At 35.5% G+C, this 20544-nt stretch overlaps 3 protein-coding genes across 3 annotated transcripts; all 3 read left to right on the top strand.

Annotated features, from left to right (window-relative positions):
* The first annotated feature begins 651 nt into the window (after positions 1-651).
* On the top strand, positions 652-5916 carry LOC132727909 (uncharacterized). Its single transcript, XM_060713504.1, has 10 exons — positions 652-779; positions 1474-1559; positions 2157-2259; positions 2430-2535; positions 2972-3085; positions 3347-3454; positions 3863-3948; positions 4349-4424; positions 4891-4971; positions 5779-5916. The coding sequence occupies exons 1-10, from the start codon at positions 721-723 to the stop codon at positions 5800-5802; spliced, it is 843 nt and encodes a 280-aa protein (XP_060569487.1). The 5' UTR covers positions 652-720; the 3' UTR covers positions 5803-5916.
* Positions 5917-7758: 1842 nt separating this feature from the next.
* On the top strand, positions 7759-9758 carry LOC132727906 (thiol S-methyltransferase TMT1B-like). The gene is made up of 2 exons (XM_060713503.1): positions 7759-8354; positions 9152-9758. The coding sequence occupies exons 1-2, from the start codon at positions 7857-7859 to the stop codon at positions 9386-9388; spliced, it is 735 nt and encodes a 244-aa protein (XP_060569486.1). The 5' UTR covers positions 7759-7856; the 3' UTR covers positions 9389-9758.
* Positions 9759-10111: 353 nt separating this feature from the next.
* On the top strand, positions 10112-13568 carry LOC132727905 (lysosomal acid glucosylceramidase-like). The gene has a single exon (XM_060713502.1). The coding sequence runs from the start codon at positions 11463-11465 to the stop codon at positions 13032-13034; it is 1572 nt and encodes a 523-aa protein (XP_060569485.1). The 5' UTR covers positions 10112-11462; the 3' UTR covers positions 13035-13568.
* Positions 13569-20544: the final 6976 nt, after the last annotated feature.

The following is a 20544-nucleotide window of genomic DNA, read 5'->3' as shown; positions in this document are numbered from 1 at the left end:
CAACAAACGTTTATTCCCCCCCCCCCCAATAAATGTTTAAAATAGTTAAATGAAATATCTTTATATTTTTAAAAATGTTACCCGCAGGTAACCATTTTACTTGTATAATTATGAACCATTATATAAAGGGGGAGCCAGAATAAACTGAAGCAGTGTATAAAATACTGAATGACAATATTAAAACGGAAAATGTAAAATAAAAATGAACGATTATTTTAAACTATTTTACGGTAAAAGAAAATCTAGCTCGCTTTGAAGCTTTGCCTTTTTCATATTATCCTCTATATCTTGCAAGTATACGTTAACAAGATTCATATGTTTAATGTTCTCAAGTTTTGAAAAATAATGGCGCACCGTTTACAATTATGATATCCCGATAGGCAATTTAAACGTCATGTCATTATGACGTCAGTTCCGTTATGCGGCATTTTTGTTTTTTGGTTTTATTTAATTTTATTTTTAAGACACACAATATCTCTGTACTCCCTTAATTGATTAAGTCTTATTTAAAAACAAATACTTAAAATATTAACAATTTCTACCGGTTTTATTACGCTAAAACGATGAAATTTAATTTCCCGTTTTGCGAGAGTTTGAACGTTATTAATGAAACGTTGACGTCGTTTCTAAGCGACGTTACAGTAGCGTTAGCATCAACTAAGCGATTGCATACACACAACTTCATCAGCGAATTTTTATCGGAAATTCATCGATTTTATCATGGACATGGAGACGATATTGATTCCTAAAGTGTCTACGTTGACAAAAGATATGGAAATGTAAATATATTTACTTTTATTTGTGAAAAAATGTACAATTTTATATAAATAATTGACTAGGCTATCTGCTTGTATATTAAAGGGTTATTAAATAGATTTAATCTTGCTGTGGCATAAAGATAACAAAGTCCTATCAATTATTATATTATGCTAATTTGCTAAATATCAGTTTGCTAAATATAACACAATCGTTTTAGCCTGATTTGTTATATATATATCTCTATAGATCTTCGATTAAATCTAGTCAATGAGAAACATTATATAAACACACGTGCGTCTTTGTGCATCAATAACTCAGTAAATCTGATAGTTTTCACCACTGAAATAACAGAAAATATATAAAAATATGTGTTTCCTTTTTGGTTATATAGAGTTCGTGCTATAGTTAGCTATCAGAGCAATACTTTTTAAAATTCATCCAGCAAGGTATTTTTAAGCCCAAAGATCCTTTTCAATAAGATATCATCAATATTTTTTTAAGAAACCACACAAAGATGAGTTCGACTCCCGATAAGTCTGTACATTTGTCTCAATCTTTGACAAATGTGCTTAATACTCGTATACAATGAACACTATGGCCAATTTTACATGTACATGACATGATATTAAAATGCAAGTTTTAATGAAACAAAACAAAAGAAAACATTTATAAACAGTCCTGTCAATTCATTTTTATTTTCGTTTTCCTTTTCAGGTTTTCAAACATTGAAAAGTTTTCTGCCGTAACGGGATATGTTCCAAACATGGAACACGTATCAAAAAAGATAAAAACAGTGCGAGGTTAGTCTAATTTCTTTTAACTTTTGTATTTTTATTTCGATTTATGAAAGATTATTTTGTGCAATGTCTTCGATCTTTGTTCATAACTCGTCTTTACTATATATAGTGGTGAAATTCTGATGTTTTTTTCATTCCATCTTTTTTTGTGAAACCAATAATTTTCATTCAAAGCAATCATACATGTATATTTAAATGAACTACATTGTAATCATTTAATCTAATGTCTGTTTCATCAAGTAAATTTATTTGTCTAATGCGATATATACTTAGACGTGATAGCTTGTTTCTGCTTTTTATCATGTCGTCTGTATTTACAGCGTTCAAGAATGTCGTCTGCTATGACATAGCTCTATGGCAGTGCAAAGCATACATCGCTCTACTGTTCTCTATTCCTTTAATCTAATGTCAGTTTCTCATTAGTCAATTTATTTGTGATAACTGGTTTCTGCTTCATATACTTTCGCCTGCAGTTACAGCGTCTGTGAATGTCGTCTGCTACACAGATTTCTCGTTTTGTAATATGCCCTCGTGTAATTGTTTCTTTTTCTTTCACTTTTCTTTCTTATCTTCTATATTTCCTTCTCTTTCTATATATAGGCAACAGACTTACAAATGTCCTCCGTACTTTGAGAAATTCTGTCCTCAAGAAATCACGTGCAGATTATAACCTTCTTACAAATGACGAGTTCAGATATACATTGTAAGAAATGTCGCCTTCTTTCTTTATTTCTTTCTTTCTTTCTTTAGCACTAAATATATTGCTACTAATTTGTAATTATAAACATTCTGCCACCACTGTACTCAATGTATGCGTCTACAAATCGAATTCGAATTGTCCTTATTCAAGTATTTTTTTTTTTGTTTTCATAGATTTTCATCAGAGACCAAAGTCAAGTTAAGAGAACGGAAACAGACGTTGGTAGAGTTAATAAAGAGACACGAGAAGGCGCTGCTAGCCCTCAGAGACGCTAGAATGGTAAATTAACATTATTTTGGTATAAGTTCTTTTGAAAATCATTATCTCCTGATCAATATAAAATGATATTTTTCTTTTTTCACACACACGGAATTGTTTCAAAAGACGCTAAAACTATTGGCAATAAAACTGAATACATTTTTGGAGATATTAAAATTAAGTACATGCATTAGGAAAACACATTCTGTTTTATACAACGAAATAACCAAATTCCATCGTTTTGAAATATGAACGGTTTTCTATTGAAAGGGGTCGTCGGGGAAACATACACCGAAAATGATATAATAATAATATTATATAGAAATTGCAACTAATTAGATTCAAAGGTTCTTTTTTCTTTGTTTTGTTTGTTCCGTGTAAAATATTACTATGAATATTATTCATTCTATTTATGTTTTCTCTTGTTTCAAACATTTTGATATTGGTTTGTTTATAGAAATGTTGGAAATCCAAAGACAAACTAGACGAATGCAAACTTTCTCTAGAAACACAAAAATCCGCTCTTAGATATAACGAAGATGAAAAGAAACCAAGAACCGCTGCCATTAAGGTATGTGTCTTTCTAGACATTATACAATTATAAAATGAAAATTATTCTGTAAACATCACTTTAAGGGGACATTTATTGTCGTCACTTCCGGTGATACTCATGTATTCATGTACATTTGTATATTCTTGGTTGTATAATGATAAAATAAGTTTCATTTAAAGCAATACAAAAATAATTTTTTAATTATATATTACTCTCTATTTCATTTGCAGAAACATCAAATAACTCTAATCATCATATATTCTATCTTTTTTTCTGTAGCTTATGCAAGTATTTCTAGAGAAGAGAAAGCTTGTTCACGAACAATTTCTCGGAGAGTTTGAGACAAAATTCCTAGCTGAAATAAGCTTAAGAGAGAAAATTAATAAGGTATGTTCTCACTTCTTTTTAACTAAATGAATGAATGAATGAATGAATTAATTAATTAAATAAATAAATGAATGAATTAATGGATAAATGAATGAATGAATGAATGAATGAATGAATGAATGAATGAATAAATAAATGAATGAATTAATGGATAAATGAATGAATGAATGAATGAATGGATGGATGGATGGATGGATGGATGGACGGACGGACGGACGGACGGACGGACGAACGAACGAACGAACGAACGTACGAACGAACGAACGAATGAATGAATTAAATTTAAAAAAAACTTAAAACTATGTTTTTGATATATAACCGTTTTTTTTTTTAATTCTTGTGATAAAAAAGAAAGACAAGAAATGCTAATTATCTTAAAATTGAGTGGATGTTTATTTTCTTATTTAGATTGCTCGAGATATGGAAGCTGACATTGTTGATATGATGGTAGATAGAATTAGAGTTATGATGACTGACAATAAACAGGTTATAAGGTAAGTTAACATGTGTATCACGTGATATATTTAATTTTACACTGTATTTATTACTAGTATTTGAATTGTGGTAATCTTTAAGCTGCTTACTTTGTGAAATGGACTTTGAATTCGGACCGCAATATTAAAAACACGTTAACGTGAGCAGCCGACAATTTACAACTTTGTCAGACTGCAAAAAATGTATGATGTCCCCCACAGGAGTTGAAGTTCTTTTACTAAATGTGAAATATTTGATCAATTTACTTACACAAAATTATATTTCAAAATGAATTACTCTTCGTTTTCACGAGCCTCACTGTTAATGCTCAAACAAGTCCTAAAATCTTAATAACCTGTATGTCATCACAACACGATGTTTATCTCAAAATTCTCTGTTTATTTCGTTTATATTTTACAGTGATACAAATATGAGAAAACTTGCCCACCAACTTTACTATCAGACATGTCGATCATACAAGTTTGTCATTGCTCAGGTTCGTTTATACACGTCTTTTAACATTTAAAAAGCATCCTTTCCAACGGAAGTAATATTTCGCACATGCGCAGTTTATTATGATCAGAAACCGCGGTTTTATCAAGTATTCAAAAAGCTTGTCAAAGATATAAAACATACATTTCATTTGTCTCTAATTTTTTAGAATAACGCTATTTCCGAAAATTTCTGTTTTTTCGTCTTGAAAATAAAAAGAAATGAATCCTTTATTGTTTCAATCCATACACTTTTTTATAAAGGGCGAAAAGGAAAAAAGGTAGGATAAGGGGTGAGGGGATGATAGTTTTTGAGAGGTTGGGGGTTAAATGTGAGTATAATTGCGAAATAGATAATATTGATAGTCAATCGTTTCAATGAAAGTGTGTATCCTATTATTGCGATATGGCCAAATTTTATTCTTGTTTGTGCATGAAAAAAATAATTTTGCAATACTGTTACGTTTACAGAACATTCCATGCCAGAAAGTCTGGATCGAAAAGCCACAATACGATAGCAGCAGTTTAAATGGAGCAGCCATAAAAAGACAGGTATCTTTCCCCCTATTCTCTCGTCAGGCCTTAAGTCACACCGAAACTGTTACTTACATGAAATACGAAAGACCGTTTGGGTCATTTTAATTTAATAAAGTCCCGAATTCATCCTCTTTGAATTCACAATCTTAACTTCGTGAATTCACATCTTCAACCTACGGGATTCACGATTACATTATTTCTATTTCCCGATTTCAACTTCAAAAATTCACGATTCCAACTTCATCAAATCACGATTTCAACTTCATGAACTCACAATTTCAACCTTAACGAATTCAACTCAGCGAATTACTGTTTTAAACTTCTCAATTTCAACTTCATCAAATCACGATTTCAACTTCATCAAATCACGATTTCAGCTTCACAAATTCACGATTTCAACTTCACAAATTCACGATTTCAACTTCACAAATTCACGATTTCAACTTCACAAATTCACGATTTCAACTTCACGAATTCATGATTTCATCTTACGAATTCTGTATGCCGAAAACCTGAATTCATGAAATTAAACTGTGAATTTGTGAAGATGAACCCGAGATTTAAAGAAGTTGTAATGTCACATCCGGTATTTCGCAAAGCAGGTCTCAGTTGCACTCCGTGCATTATTTCAGACACTCAAGTGGAATCAACGACCTTTTAAAAATACTGTAAAGTTTTATCACAATTTCATTACGTTAAAAGAATTTTTTTATCTAGATAATTATTGACCTAAAATTATCAATGTTTAATTCATTATATTGTAGATTTAAGTTTTTCAGTTGAAACGCGTTTTAATTATTTTAACAATTTGTGTATTTTCAGATAAAGAATGCAAACCGGTCTTAAGAAGATAGTTGTTTGATATGATGGTGTTATTTATTTCATTTTTTTTTTGGCTGACAGGGTCAGTATTTTTTTTTACAAAATAATGTCAAGAATTGAAAGCAGAAAAAATAGAAAAGAAAATAAGCATACATATTAAATATGTTTTTATATGCTTTCAAGACCGTCTTGTGTTGTGAATTAATTCCCATAAAATTGTGTTAGTAAATGAAATACTTCTCCTAAATATTCACGGAAGTATCGTAGAATATACGGTTTAGGTGTTGGCCAAGTTTGAGTACAAATAAATAAAATCTGATAACAAAGGTAAACAATGTAATTGTACTAATCTTGAAAGACAAAAGACAAGATTTTGTAAAGTGCTAACACAATATCAAGGAAATCTTTCTCAAGATCAGTTTAGTCTTTGTAATAACGCTGCCACGGAACTTGATATTGTCAGAGGCAATGCCATTCCAGAAAAGCAATACATGAGGCAAACCGCCATTTGCTTTTCTCGCGATGGAGAGACCATTCATAATAAAATTCTATGGCAGGGGTCACCTAGTAATCCATATTCGGTTGTCCCCCTGACCCAGTTCTTAGAAGGATTCAGGATGACACTGTGCGTTGATGTATTTACTGAGTATAAAGCATTAAACGGATACCACAACACAGCCTGTAAAAGTAAATCAAATATAGGACAATAAACAAATATAATAACTGTAAAAGACATATAACTTTTGCACAAAAAACCCTTGTTTGAAACAATATTTCATTAGACTCCATCCTATGTTTCCTTTCCAATGACAATGGTAAAATTATCAATTTGACTAGTTCCGTGAGTTTGGCGAAGCTTACAATAAGCAAAATTAATTTGGATTCATTTTCATACCTTATAATATGATGAATCCTAAATAAAGCTAACAGAATACATGCATAACTGCCTTCTTGTTTTAACATGCACTTTTATCTATATATATTCACACACAATCTGTCAACGAGGCAGCTCATTTTACTTTTAAAGGCATATGCTACGGTTTTATATAAACATAACATGGTGAAAACTGTGAAAATGAATTTAAATTTAAACTTAAAATGATCTTAGAATATGACAACAAAATATATTTAAGGCGAAAGACAAACGTGAGCCACCGACCTCGCCTGTGAGTTGTCTGCCTTTGAATTTGAAAAAAAAAGCTAATATCAAGGGGAGATAATTGATAGGATTGTAGCTTACTTCCCTTTGAGTTATACTCGTAGTGCAAGAATTCATAATTACTCATTTGTTTATTTTATCTTCTTTACTTATATCTATGCCAAATTTCTAAACGAGTTTTTAGTTCCTTTACTTAAACAGATGACGGAAACACTGAGGGTTTAATGGAGCTCTATGGAATTTTGTAGTTCGATCTGAAATAGAAATGAAAAACATTAACAAATAGTAAAAAATAAGGATTGTACAAATATATATGTAATCTCTCATTGAAATGACCGCAAAAAATCAGTTCCCATTGAGTAATAGTGTTCGCAGTTTGTTTATTTTATCTTCTTTACTTAGAATTATGCCAAATTTCTGTCAAGTGTTATCAGTCCCTTTATTAAGGCAGATGACTGAAACATTGTAAGGGTTTGATAGAACTCCGTGAAATTCTGTAGTCCGATCGAAGTTAAAATAAAACCATAAACAAATAGTAAAAAAGAGATTAAATATACATATATAATCTGCCCTTGAAATGACCGGCAAAATATCTATTTCAAGGTCACGTTTCTCAGAAACGGGTTTTTTTGTCGTTTAAAATGTTTCTATTATATCGTAAGATCGTGCAAAATATCAATCCGTTTTCATTGTACAGTTTTCATTTGCTTTATGTTTTGTGAAACACAAGCATACACCTTTAATAACATATTACAATAAAAAAATAATATCAAAATCAATTATTGTTTTTAAAAGACGATATATAGAGAACAACAACATGTAACATTTGGCGAATTGTTGGATACAGACATATCTCACAGCGTATGACATTTACATCGATTATTATTTAACTTAATCGTAAACATTTTAATGAACAGTTATGGAAATTTCTGAAGTTGGAAATGCATTAATCGTCGGTGGAATTTTGATTATATTTTATTGGTGTTACAGAAGCGGCCTAAAGTTTTACATTCTTCAGATATTTTATGCCTGGATGATTAAGAAATACGAGCAATTGCATTTAAAAGCTTTTGCAAAAGAAAAGGACTACTTTTCGCAGATTTTGGAGTCGCACAAGAAAAAGATGAATAAGGATTTGACAATACTTGATGTAGGGTCAGGACCAGCCGTAAATGTAGATTGTCTGCCTCGACTTTCAAAGTTAGTTTGTTTAGATCCTAACCCATTTTTCGAAGAGCATGTTAAAAATAAAATTAATTCACACACATCGCTAGCGGAGATTCATTTCGTAAGAGGGTATGCGGAAAACGTGCCGTTCGAAAATGAAACATTCGACGCAGTGATATGCACACTTATCATGTGTGTTGTTAGCGATTTAGGAAAGTCTTTGGATGAAATCATGAGAGTTCTCAAGCCAGTATGTATCTTATTTGTTTTAACTAGTGAAGTCTGGACGCAGCTGATTGATGTTAAAGAACGTTTTTAAAAAAAAGTAATTTATTGTTTTGCAATATTTAAATTTTATTTAATTTTCTTTCTCATTGGTAACTTCTTCTTCGTCCTAAAGATTCGATGCAGAGCTTTAAATGACTATTGTAATTTTCCCCAAATTTCCGACACAGTTTTGCGTTTATAAACCAAAATAATTCTTGATGCGTCCAATATGTTCTTCCGTAAATGACGTCAATTTTCAGACACTCCGCGGTTATTCATTTACCCTTTCTCGTCACTGAGAGAACCTGTTATACCACTTATAGATGTTGGGTTCTTTCACGTCCCCAAAATGTGCACTGTACCTCACGAAAATAATCTCACATTTACTTTTCTTCTCCAAAAGCATATTTTGAATCATTTGCGATTTCTAGTATGAAAGATCAATAACACATGCGTGACGACATGAATGACGTCCAATCTCATACATGATGTAGCAAATTATGACGTCCAATTTCATTTTAGCAGGTACCCGTTTAAAAATTAGAACGCGTCAAAATGACTGAAAACCGCAAAAATTGCCCTATTTCGTTTATACTGGCAGCTTAAATGTTTAGTTTATATTTAGAAATAAAAAAAAAAATATCAACAAAATATCCATATGTGTATTCCCAATAAATAGAGCTTCCAGCATACAAAAGTATAATATTATCTTTCTTAAACATTTTATATGTATTTCGGGATAATTCTTTATATGATTTATAATTTTGTTCTATCTTTTAGGGTGGAAAACTGATATTCCTTGAGCATGATGTCTCCGAAAATGACATGTGGTTTAGTAAGGTGATTAGAATAATGTTGGTTCCATTTCTTTGGTTATTGTATAGCTGTCATTATAATCGAAAGATTGACAAACACATCCAAGGAGCGGGGTTTTCTGACGTAGATATACAATATGTCTTCGTTAAGTCTGCTCCATTTACTCTTAGAAAATGTATTGTTGGAGAAGCAACAAAGTGACTTCATGAAAATTGAATGGTATAACCAATAAACTATTTAGGCTGTCAATGAACTATAAATTCTTAATGAACTATTAAAGCTTTCATTGAACTAATAAAATGTTCAATAAACTATGAGAGCAATGTCTTTATCTCATTTTATGTCTTTGGTATAATTTACATGTATTTACAAAAGTAACTCGTGTCAAAATTCGGCTGTGTTCGTTAGTTTCCGTATCTGAAATTTATATGTTTTGGCCAAGATCTTGTGTTTCTTACGGTGGCACAAAGGTGACATGTGTGTGTTTTTATTTATCTCGTGGCCACGAGATACTATGTCGTGGCCACGAGTTACTAAGTCGTGGCCACGAGATAGCTAAGTCGTGGCCACGAGATACTATGTCGTGGCCACGAGTTACTAAGTCGTGGCCACGAGTTACTAAGTCGTGGCCACGAGATACTATGTCGTGGCCACGAGATAGCTAAGTCGTGGCCACGAGATACTAAATCATGAACAAAGTAATGTTTTGAAAACTAATTACTTAATCATTACAAGGCTGTCTTTGAAAAGATATTTCACATCTAATGTAATATAGACGGCATCCCCAAAGAACGCAAAAAAAACAAAAAAAAAAAACAAAAAAACACAGCAAAATTGAAAATGATGCGTCCTCGGTTTGATTGACAATAGTGAATATTCCAAGCTACTGTCCGCGCCCCCCAAAGCACCGGTTTAAGCAGAGTTCAACATCCAAACATTGAAATGGTGAGTGACATTTTGAATTTAAAAACAGCTGCAGATTTCCATTTCCTGAAAAGTGGCGTTTGGTCCACAAGTGAAAGAATGCATGTGCCTTGAATGAAAAAATAAAAAAAACAAAATGAACGGAAGGCAATACATGGAAATTAGAAAGGGGATCAGAGGTTATGAGGCCTGTATATCACAAATAAGACGTCAACAGAAAAATTTAAAAAGCAGGCAATATTTGCTTCGGGTGATTATACATTATGCTAGTTTACACATTGCACAATTACACCGATAGGAAAAACGGATTAAAAAAAACAGCAAAATTATAGAATATGTTGCGAAGCTTGCAAAATATCCAATGAGAACGATTCCATGATCACATCGAGGTGCAAAAAGAGGAGAGGTCCAAAAACTGTTCATAACATCATAGAACCAATAATATTACCGTGGAGTAGTAATATAGTTCTTGTTCCAAATTACTGTCAGAGAATTTAAGGAAGGCCTGTACCAAGAATAAGCTAAATCTACATGTTTATAAAATACAAAAGAAAAAACAACACAATAGCTTACAAAAACAATGTAAAACACAAAATAAAAATCATGATAAAAAAGCAGCTTAAAATTCGACTAGAACAATACACGGTCTCAGGTTTAGAAAATATAAAGCGATGTTACCAAAAATATTCGGAAAATACTAGAAGATATATACATGTATAAACTCAAGAAAACTCAACATATTACATGTATTAAATAAAATCTGGTTTTAACTGCCGCTCCATATTTTTAACATCTCTGTTCAGTTCAACTCACCCTGTTAAGCCAGCCACCATCCAGGCCCTCTGAGAGGAGTGGGATCGAATCCTACAAGATACCATACGCGCGCGGGATTATCAGCAGCACGAAATCTACGAAAATGGGCAGCACACTCGATAGTGACAACATCTTTACAATTTCTCCACTTGTATTACCGATGCACAAAAACTTTAAAAGCCACTCTTATCCAGATTAGTCCGTTATCACGCTTCAGTGAAAATAACAATTAATACATCTTAATATAAAAATTATCAAAACATTACTTTTACCTAATTTATTACAACCATAGAAATATATATAATCGAATAAGTGATCCCAATCAAATTCTGAGTCATTCATTTCCCCAAAGTCCGACAACACAACATGTACACAAATAAGTAAGCAGCTCAGATTACCTCCCTTCTATAAGTAGAGTACATGTATACTTTCTAAATGACTTTCATGTAAAACTGATAAAGAAATGACCTATTTCCTTAATATTGGTAATTAATACAAACTTCTTATACTTTATCGCAGGACATGTTTTAAATCCACAATGTTGTTCTCGTTTAGAGTTGTCATATTTGTTCCATTGTTGATGCACGGAATTCTCGCGGATGAGGTACCCTGCTCTCCACGACAATTTGACCAGGATTCCACAGTTTGCGTATGTAACTCAACTTATTGCGATTATGCCGGGATTGAGGGTGGCGGACTACTTTTCACATACTTTAACGCTTTTGTAACCACTAAAGACGGCCTCAGACTGGACCGACAACTTGGTTCATGGGACGACCAGATACAGCCAAACAAGTACGTCTTTAACTTGGGAAACAACACCAGGCAAACAATTCTCGGTTTTGGCGGTGCCTTTACTGATTCCGCTACCATGAACATGAATAGTTTATCACCTCAAGCCAGAGCTAATTTGATTAATTCTTATTACGGACAAAATGGAATCGAGTATACCATGGGACGAATTCCAATGGCGAGCTGCGATTTTTCAAGTCGAGTTTATTCTTATGATGACATAGATGGTGACCTTGAATTGAAGGAATTCGCCCTGGCGGAGGAAGATCTCGTGTATAAGATTCCTGCTATTAAAGATGCAATGAAAGTGAGTAAAAGAAATGTTACATTATTTGGAAGTCCATGGAGTTCGCCATTTTGGATGAAAACTAACAACAATATGACAGGTAAAGGTACTATCAAAGGTGGACCGAATGGACAATATGCTAAAGCATGGGCGAACTATTTTGTGAAGTTTTTACAAGGATATAAACAACTAGGACTCAACATGTGGGGCCTTACAGCACAAAATGAGCCAAATGACGGTAATATCGACGGGTTTCCATATCAGTGTCTCGCTTTCGATGCTGAGTCACAGAAGAACTTCATCGCTAATGAATTAGGTCCAGCGCTAGAGCAAAACGGCTTCGGTGGCGTAAAGCTGATGATTCTAGATGACGAAAGAAAATATCTGCCAGCATGGGCTGACACAGTTCTAAATGATCCTTTTGCCGCAAAATACGTTTCCGGAATAGCCGTCCATTGGTATGACGACATGAACGTTCCGCCTTCAGTTCTTAACGATACATTTAAACAATTTGGAGACAAATATTTTCTTCTCAACACAGAAGCTTGCGTCCAGGATCTAGCAAATAAGTCTAATACAGTGTTGCTTGGCAACTGGCAACGTGGCGAGAGATATTTTACGGACATTTTGCAAGATATTGAAAACGGAGTTTCCGGTTGGGTTGATTGGAACATGGCACTAAATATGCAAGGAGGGCCAAACTGGCAAAATAACTTCGCCGACAGCCCGGTAATTGTGAACGCGCAGACGGACGAGTTCTATAAACAGCCTATGTTTTACGCAATGGGACATTTCAGTAAATTTGTGCGACCAGGATCGAAATTGATAGACCATACATCCAATCTTCCCGATGATTCAGATCTAAAAGCAATCTTCTTCACGAGGGAGGACGATTCAATCGCCGCTAACTTTGTTAATACGAATAACACGACAAGTTTCGACATTACTATCACAGATTATAGAGTTCCCGGGTATCTGAATTATCAAATTCCCCCGAAATCTTTTGTAACATTTATTTGGTACAGAATCTAATATACATGTATATTTTTTCGAGGCTGCTTTTTTACGGTGGGTATTCTTACGGTGAATTGAAATACAAGATAATTTACTAAATTATCAATAATCTATTTAAACGAATGGAAAGTTTATACATGTTTTTTTTTATTTAGATTGTGTATGTAGCTATAAGCTTATAGACACATTGTCGAATCTGTTCTTGGAACCAACCAGTACTTAGCAATGAGGACAATGATACAACAGCTTGTCCCGACAGGATTTAAGCCCACGTGGCTAGTACTCCATAGATGACTACTTTACGTGCTAATCACTCGACCATGTTCAGATATAAAAGAAGAGTAAGAGAACAACTGCTCGAAAATGTAAAATAATGTGCGTAAACGCTAACTAGTTTAACAAAGAGTGCATTTCAGTATGTAGTTGTCCACACAACTTTTGACTGCTTTTCAATATTAAATCGTTTATGATTATATTTTCTTTCCGCGTGTAAATTGGTTCCGTTCACGTTGTAACAATGTAATGTATGGTATAAGTACTTCGAATCCCTATACAATTAAAGAGACTTCGCAGTCAACTTCGGATCCCTATATTATTATAGGGATCTCGCAGTCAATTTTGGGCCCCTAGAGTATTACATGTATTACAAGGACCTCCCAGTCATATTCGGACTCCTGTAGTAACAATCTCCACGCAGCGATCTCCCCTTAATTATACGGCGTTACAATTCTGCCAAGGGACGTAATCACTGTGAGGAGTTTGCTGTAGTAACACAAGGACGTCCCAGTCAACTTCAGACCCCTATATTATTACAGGGACCTTCCAGGCAACTTCGGAATGAGTGTCACTTTGGTAGGTAGTTGGTGGTTGAATATTCGAAAAACCCACTACAATGTACCTACTGTTTGTATTTGGAAATTGGCAATTTCCAAATTTTAAACAGCTAATCCTTGGTAATTGAATCAAGGTAGTTGGTAATTCGAACTTAAAATGTTTATATGGCAAGATGGGTGAATTCTATCAAATGCTATCACCCTAAGTCGACCAGGAGACATTTGGTTGGGTATTCGCGTGATTCCGGAAAAGTACTTTCTGTTTTGAGGGGGAAACATTCAAAGTTCGATTTACCAATAACCTTCTAGTAGGTAGTTGAGTACATGCGAGAATAAGCAACTGGGTCCCCTGGTTGGCATAAGGATGCAAGGTGTTTCTTGTTGAAGAACAGATCTTTTTTTGTTAAATATCCGTTACATTTATTCCGGAAATGTTCTTTCTGTTTTGAGGGGAAAGCATGCAAAGTTCGAAATACCAACTACTGGTAGGTAAATGGGGATTCGCACAAATATAATCAACTAGGTCCCCGTTGTAATTCTGTATATGTTCGAACATAGTGGATGCATTATCTTGGTAGTTATCTGTGTGTGAGAAGTGTCCTGTGAGTCACGTTCGCCGTGTGTAAGCTCAGTGTTCTCTATGTAAGTTATTGTTTTAGTAGTGTTCTGTATGTTATGTCAGTGTGTGAGCAGTGTCTTTTGTATCAGTGTTGTGTTTGAGTAGTGCCCTGCGTGTCAGTTTGTGAGTAGTGTCTTGTATGTCAGATCAGTGAGTGAGTAATGTTGTGTGTGAGAGTGTCCGAGCAGTGTCTTGTGTGTCAGGTCTGTATTTGAGTAGTTTCTTCCTGTGAGTCTCTGAGTATCTGAGTAGTGTCCTGTGTGTCAGTGTGTCAGTTGTGTGCTGTACCAGGTCAGTGTTTGAATAGTGTCCTATATGTCAGTGTGTGCGTTGTGTCCCGTGTGGAAGATTAGTGTCCCGTTTTAGGGTTTGAGTAGTGTTCTGTGTGCTTCAGTGTTTGATAGTGTCCTGTGTGTCAGTGTTTGAGTAGTATCCTGTGTGTCAGTGTTTGAGTAGTATCCTGTGTGACAGTGTTTGAGTAGTGTCCTGTGTGTCAGTGTTTGAGAAGTGTCCTGTGTGTCAGTGTTTGAGTAGTATCGTGTGTGTGTCAGTGTTTGAGTAGTATCCTGTGTGTCAGTGTTTGAGTAGTGCCCTGTGTGTCAGTGTTTAATAGTGTCCTGTGAGTCAGGTTTTGAGTAGTATCCTGTGTGACAGTGTTTGAGTAGTATCCTGTGTGACTGTGTTTGAGTAGTATCCTGTGTGTCAGTGTTTGAGTAGTGTCCTGTGTGTCAGTGTTTGAGTAGTGTCCTGTGTGTCAGTGTTTGAGTAGTGTCATGTGTGTCATTGTTTGAGTAGTATCCTGTGTGTCAGTGTTTGAGTAGTATCCTGTATGACAGTCTTTGAGTAGTGTCCTGTGTGACAGTGTTTGACTAGTATTCTGTGTGTCATTGTTTGAGTAGTATCATGTGTGTCAGTGTTTGAGTAGTGTCCTGTGTGTCATTGTTTGAGTAGTGTCATGTGTGTCAGTGTTTGAGTAGTATCCTGTGTGTCAGTGTTTGAGTAGTATCCTGTGTGACAGTGTTTGAGTAGTATCCTGTGTGAGAGTGTTTGAGTAGTGTCCTGTGTGTCAGTGTTTGAGTAGTATCCTGTTGTGTCAGTGTTTGAGTAGTGTCCTGTGTGTCAGTGTTTGAGTAGTATCCTGTGTGACAGTGTTTGAGTAGTCTCCTGCGTGTCAGTGTTTGAGTAGTGTCCTGTGTGTCAGTGTTTGATAGTGTCCTGTGTGTCAGTGTTTGAGTAGTATTCTGTGTGTCAGTGTTTGAGTAGTATCCTGTGTGACAGTGTTTGAGTAGTGTCCTGTGTGTCAGTGTTTGAGTAGTATCCTGTGTGACTGTTTTGAGTAGTTCTCTGTGTGTCAGTGTTTTGAGTAGTGTCCTGTGTGTCTGTGTGACAGTGTTTGAGTAGTGTCCTGTGTGTCAGTGTTTGAGTAGTATCCTGTGTGTCAGTGTTTGAAGTAGTATCCTGTGTGTCAGTGTTTGAGTAGTGTCCTGTGTGTCAGTGTTTGAGTAGTTATCCTGTGTGTCAGTGTTTGAGAAGTATCCTGTGTGACAGTGTTTGAGTAGTGTCCTGTGTGTCAGTGTTTGACTAGTGTCCTGTGTGTCAGTGTTTGAGTAGTATCCTGTGTGACAGTGTTTGAGTAGTGTCCTGTGTGTCAGTGTTTGAGTAGTGTCCTTTGTGTCAGTGTTTGATAGTGTCCTGTGTGTCAGTGTTTGATAGTGTCCTGTATGACAGTCTTTGAGTAGTGTCATGTGGTGTCAGTGTTTTGAGTAGTGTCCTGTGTGTCTGTGTGACAGTGTTTGAGTAGTGTCCTGTGTGTCAGTGTTTGAGTAGTGTCCTGTGTGTCAGTGTTTGAGTAGTATCCTGTGTGTCAGTGTTTGAGTAGTGTCCTGTGTGTCAGTGTTTGAGTAGTATCCTGTGTGTCAGTGTTTGAGTAGTGTCCTGTGTGTCAGTGTTTGAGTAGTATCCTGTGTGACTGTGTTTGAGTAGTGTCCTGTGTGTGTCAGTGTTTGATAGTGTCCTGTGTGTTAGTGTTTGAGTAGTGTCCTGTGTGTTAGTGTTTGATAGTGTCCTGTGTGTGTCAGTTTTGATAGTGTCCTGTGTGTGTCAGTGTTTGATAGTGTCCTGTGTGTGTCAGTGTTTGATAGTGTCCTGTGTGTGTCAGTGTTTGATAGTGTCCTGTGTGTGTCAGTGTTTGATAGTGTCCTGTGTGTGTCAGTGTTTTGTGTGTTTTAGTGTTTGATAGTGTCCTGTGTGTCAGTGTTTGATAGTATCCTGTGTGTGTCAGTGTTTGATATTGTCCTGTGTGTGTCAGTGTTTGAAAGTGTCCTGTGTGTGTCAGTGTTTTATAGTGTCCTCTGTGTGTCAGTGTTTGATAGTGTCCTGTGTGTGTCAGTGTTTGATAGTGTCCTGTGTGTGTCGGTGTTTGATAGTGTCCTGTGTGTGTTAGTGTTTGATAGTGTCCTGTGTGTGTCAGTGTTTTGTGTGTTTCATTGTTTGAGTAGTGTCCTGTGTGTCAGTGTTTGATAGTGTACAAAGTGTCAGTATTTGATAGTGTCCTGTGTGTTTCAGTGTTTGATAGTGTCCTGCGTGTCAGTGTTTTGTGTGTTTCAGTGTTTGATAGTGTCCTGTGTGTCAGTGTTTGAGTAGTACCATGTGTGACAGTGTTTGAGTAGTGTCCTGCGTGTCATTGTTTGAGTAGTGTCCTGTGTGTCAGTGTTTGATAGTGTACAAAGTGTCAGTATTTGATAGTGTCCTGTGTGTTTCAGTGTTTGATAGTGTCCTGTGAGTTTCAGTGTTTGATAGTGTCCTCTGTGTGTCAGTGTTTGGGTAGTGTTCTGTGTTTCAGTGTTTGAGTAGCGTCCTGTGTGTCAGTGTTTGATAGTGTCATGTGTGTCAGTGTTTGAGTAGTGTCCTGTGTGACTGTGTTTGAGTAGTGTCCTGTGTGTCAGTGTTTGAGTAGTGTCCTTTGTGTCAGTGTTTGATAGTGTCCTGTGTGTCAGTGTTTGATAGTGTCCTGTATGACAGTCTTTGAGTAGTGTCATGTGTGTCAGTCTTTGAGTAGTGTCCTGTGTGTCTGTGTGACAGTGTTTGAGTAGTGTCCTGTGTGTCAGTGTTTGAGTAGTGTCCTGTGTGTCAGTTTTTGAGAAGTATCCTGTGTGTCAGTGTTTGAGTAGTGTCCTGTGTGTCAGTGTTTGATAGTGTACAAAGTGTGAGTATTTGATAGTGTCCTGTGTGTTTCAGTGTTTAATAGTGTCCTGTGTGTTTCAGTGTTTGATAGTGTCCTGTCTGTTTCAGTGTTTGATAGTGTCCTGTGTGTTTCAGTGTTTGATAGTGTCCTGTGTGTGTGTCAGTGTTTGAAATAGGTCCTGTGTGTCAGTGTTTGAGTAGTGGTCTGTGTTTCAGTGTTTGAGTAGCGTCCTGTGTGTCAGTGTTTGATAGTGTCCTGTGTGTCAGTGTTTGATAGTGTCCTGTGTGTGTGAGTGTTTGATAGTGTACAAAGTGTCAGTATTTGATAGTATCCTGTGTGTGTCAGTGTTTGATAGTGTCCTGTGTGTATCAGTGTTTGAATAGGTCCTGTGTGTCAGTGTTTGAGTAGTGTTCTGTGTTTCAGTGTTTGAGTAGCGTCCTGTGTGTCAGTGTTTGATAGTGTCATGTGTGTCAGTGTTTGAGTAGTGTCCTTTGTGTCAGTGTTTGATAGTGTCCTGTGTGTCAGTGTTTGATAGTGTCCTGTATGACAGTCTTTGAGTAGTGTCATGTGTGTCAGTGTTTGAGTAGTGTCCTGTGTGTCTGTGTGACAGTGTTTGAGTAGTGTCCTGTGTGTCAGTGTTTGAGTAGTGTCCTGTGTGTCAGTTTTTGAGAAGTATCCTGTGTGTCAGTGTTTGAGTAGTGTCCTGTGTGTCAGTGTTTGATAGTGAACAAAGTGTGAGTATTTGATAGTGTCCTGTGTGTTTCAGTGTTTAATAGTGTCCTGTGTGTTTCAGTGTTTGATAGTGTCCTGTCTGTTTCAGTGTTTGATAGTGTCCTGTGTGTTTCAGTGTTTGATAGTGTCCTGTGTGTGTCAGTGTTTGAATAGGTCCTGTGTGTCAGTGTTTGAGTAGTGGTCTGTGTTTCAGTGTTTGAGTAGCGTCCTGTGTGTCAGTGTTTGATAGTGTCCTGTGTGTCAGTGTTTGATAGTGTCCTGTGTGTGTGAGTGTTTGATAGTGTACAAAGTGTCAGTATTTGATAGTATCCTGTGTGTGTCAGTGTTTGATAGTGTCCTGTGTGTATCAGTGTTTGAATAGGTCCTGTGTGTCAGTGTTTGAGTAGTGTTCTGTGTTTGAGTAGCGTCCTGTGTGTCAGTGTTTGATAGTGTCATGTGTGTCAGTGTTTGAGTAGTGTTCTGTGTGTCAGTGCTTCATAGTGTCCTGCGTGACAGTGTTTGAGTAGTTTACTGTGTTTCAGAAGTGTCATGTATGTCAGTGTTTGATAGTATCCTGTGTGTCAGTGTTTGAGTAGTGTCCTGCGTGTCAGTGTTTGAGTAGTGTCTTGTTTGTCAGTGTTTGAGAAGTGTCCTTTGTGTCAGTAGTGTCATGTGTGTCAGTGTTTGATAAGTGTCTTGTGTGTCAGTGTTTGAGTAGTGTATTGTACTTCAGGTGAGTAAGTGAGTTGTTTTTATTAATTAATTTTAATTTCTATTATTTTCTTACGAAAGATTGTTAGTTTTTTAGTGGAGTAGCGGGGGATCGAACTCGCAACCCCTAGACTTGTAGTCAGACAGTGTTACCACTGCACCACAGCGCCCGCTCTGATTTATAACTATTTTGGAAGTTCTTTTATACATTATCGCATTGATGTTCACACCTAAATAGTTAATATAACTGTAAGGTCTTAAGTGTTTTACGATGGCTAACATTCGTGTCTAGCTCGAGGGGTTATGATAAAGGACTTTACACAAACGAGTAGTAAAAGGAAAATAAGTAAGACATTTGACAGGCATTGGCAATAATGAACAATACCAGAAAAAGCCATTTTTCGTTAAATAGAATCGTTCTAATATTGACAATAAGTAAGCTGAAATCAATACTTGTTGTTAATGATAAATGATGGTTTGAGACAAATTTATTTAATCTTATTTTCATGTGTAAAAATATGGCCGTATATAAACGATTGTTTTTAAATATAACCCGAGCCGCTAGGCACAACAACAAAAAACATTCAGGATAAAACCGATTTTCACATTTGATCTTGATTTTTTAACATCAGAGATAAAAACGAAACAAAACAAACAAACTTACAATCAATCAATCAATCAATCAATCAATCAATCAATCAATCAAACAAACAACAACCTCCGCCAAACGATTCCCCCCAAAACCATGTTAAACTTACGTGATTTAAACCTGATTTCCAAATAAAAGTTCCAGAGGTAAAGAGGTTTTGTATGCAATGTTGGCATAATGGTGTTGTCACAACTACCGTATTAAAAACCAATGCTCTCAATGATATTCCATGTAAATCGAAATCTTGTAAGATGCAACTGTATTCTTTTTGAGAAATGTGACTTTCCATATGTTCCTCAAGGCAAATCCGTAGAGTTGAAGTATATATTTTCCATATGTGCATCAAGTTGAATCCGAAGTTTTCCATATGTGCATCAAGGTAAATCCGAAGTTTTCCATATGTGCATCAATAAAAATCCGAAGTTTTCCATATGTGCATCAAGGTAAATCCGAAGTTTTTTCATATTGTGCGGGTCAAGGTAAATCCAGAAGTTTTCCATATGTGCATGCAAGGAAAAAATCTGAAGTTTTCCATATGTAGAAAAAAAAAAAAAAAAAAAAAAAAAAAAAAAAAAAAAAAAAAAAAAAAAAAAAAAAAAAAAAACATCAAGGTAAATCCGAAGTTTTCTATATTGTGCCATCAAGGGAAATCTGAAGTTTTCCATATGTGGCATCAATTGTTAAATCCGAAGTTTTCCATATGTGTCTTAAGGTAAACCCGAAGTGTTGATGTTGTTGATTTTGCAAGCCTAAATATGGCATCATGTGACAAAGCTGAAACACACAACAGATGCTCAGCTATTGCCAACATCTTGCCCTAA

Source organism: Ruditapes philippinarum, unplaced genomic scaffold, assembly GCF_026571515.1.
Source record: "Ruditapes philippinarum isolate M1 unplaced genomic scaffold, ASM2657151v2 ctg11534_1_1_1_1, whole genome shotgun sequence".
NCBI classification, from domain to species: Eukaryota; Metazoa; Mollusca; class Bivalvia; order Venerida; family Veneridae; genus Ruditapes; species Ruditapes philippinarum.
Note: the sequence above shows the minus strand (reverse complement) of the source record. Positions and strands in the feature narration are given on the sequence as shown.

What these genes read in the sequence shown, in the direction of transcription:
- LOC132727909 (XM_060713504.1), top strand. Translation starts at nt 721, where the DNA reads ATGGACATGGAGACGATATTGATTCCTAAAGTGTCTACGTTGACAAAA. An exon ending in TTGACAAAAGATATGGAAAT is followed by an intron (nt 780 to 1,473) that starts GTAAATATATTT and finishes TTTCCTTTTCAG; the next exon opens with GTTTTCAAACATTGAAAAGT. An exon ending in TAAGAGAGAAAATTAATAAG is followed by an intron (nt 3,455 to 3,862) that starts GTATGTTCTCAC and finishes TTTCTTATTTAG; the next exon opens with ATTGCTCGAGATATGGAAGC.
- LOC132727906 (XM_060713503.1), top strand. Translation starts at nt 7,857, where the DNA reads ATGGAAATTTCTGAAGTTGGAAATGCATTAATCGTCGGTGGAATTTTG. An exon ending in TCATGAGAGTTCTCAAGCCA is followed by an intron (nt 8,355 to 9,151) that starts GTATGTATCTTA and finishes TCTATCTTTTAG; the next exon opens with GGTGGAAAACTGATATTCCT.
- LOC132727905 (XM_060713502.1), top strand. Translation starts at nt 11,463, where the DNA reads ATGTTGTTCTCGTTTAGAGTTGTCATATTTGTTCCATTGTTGATGCAC.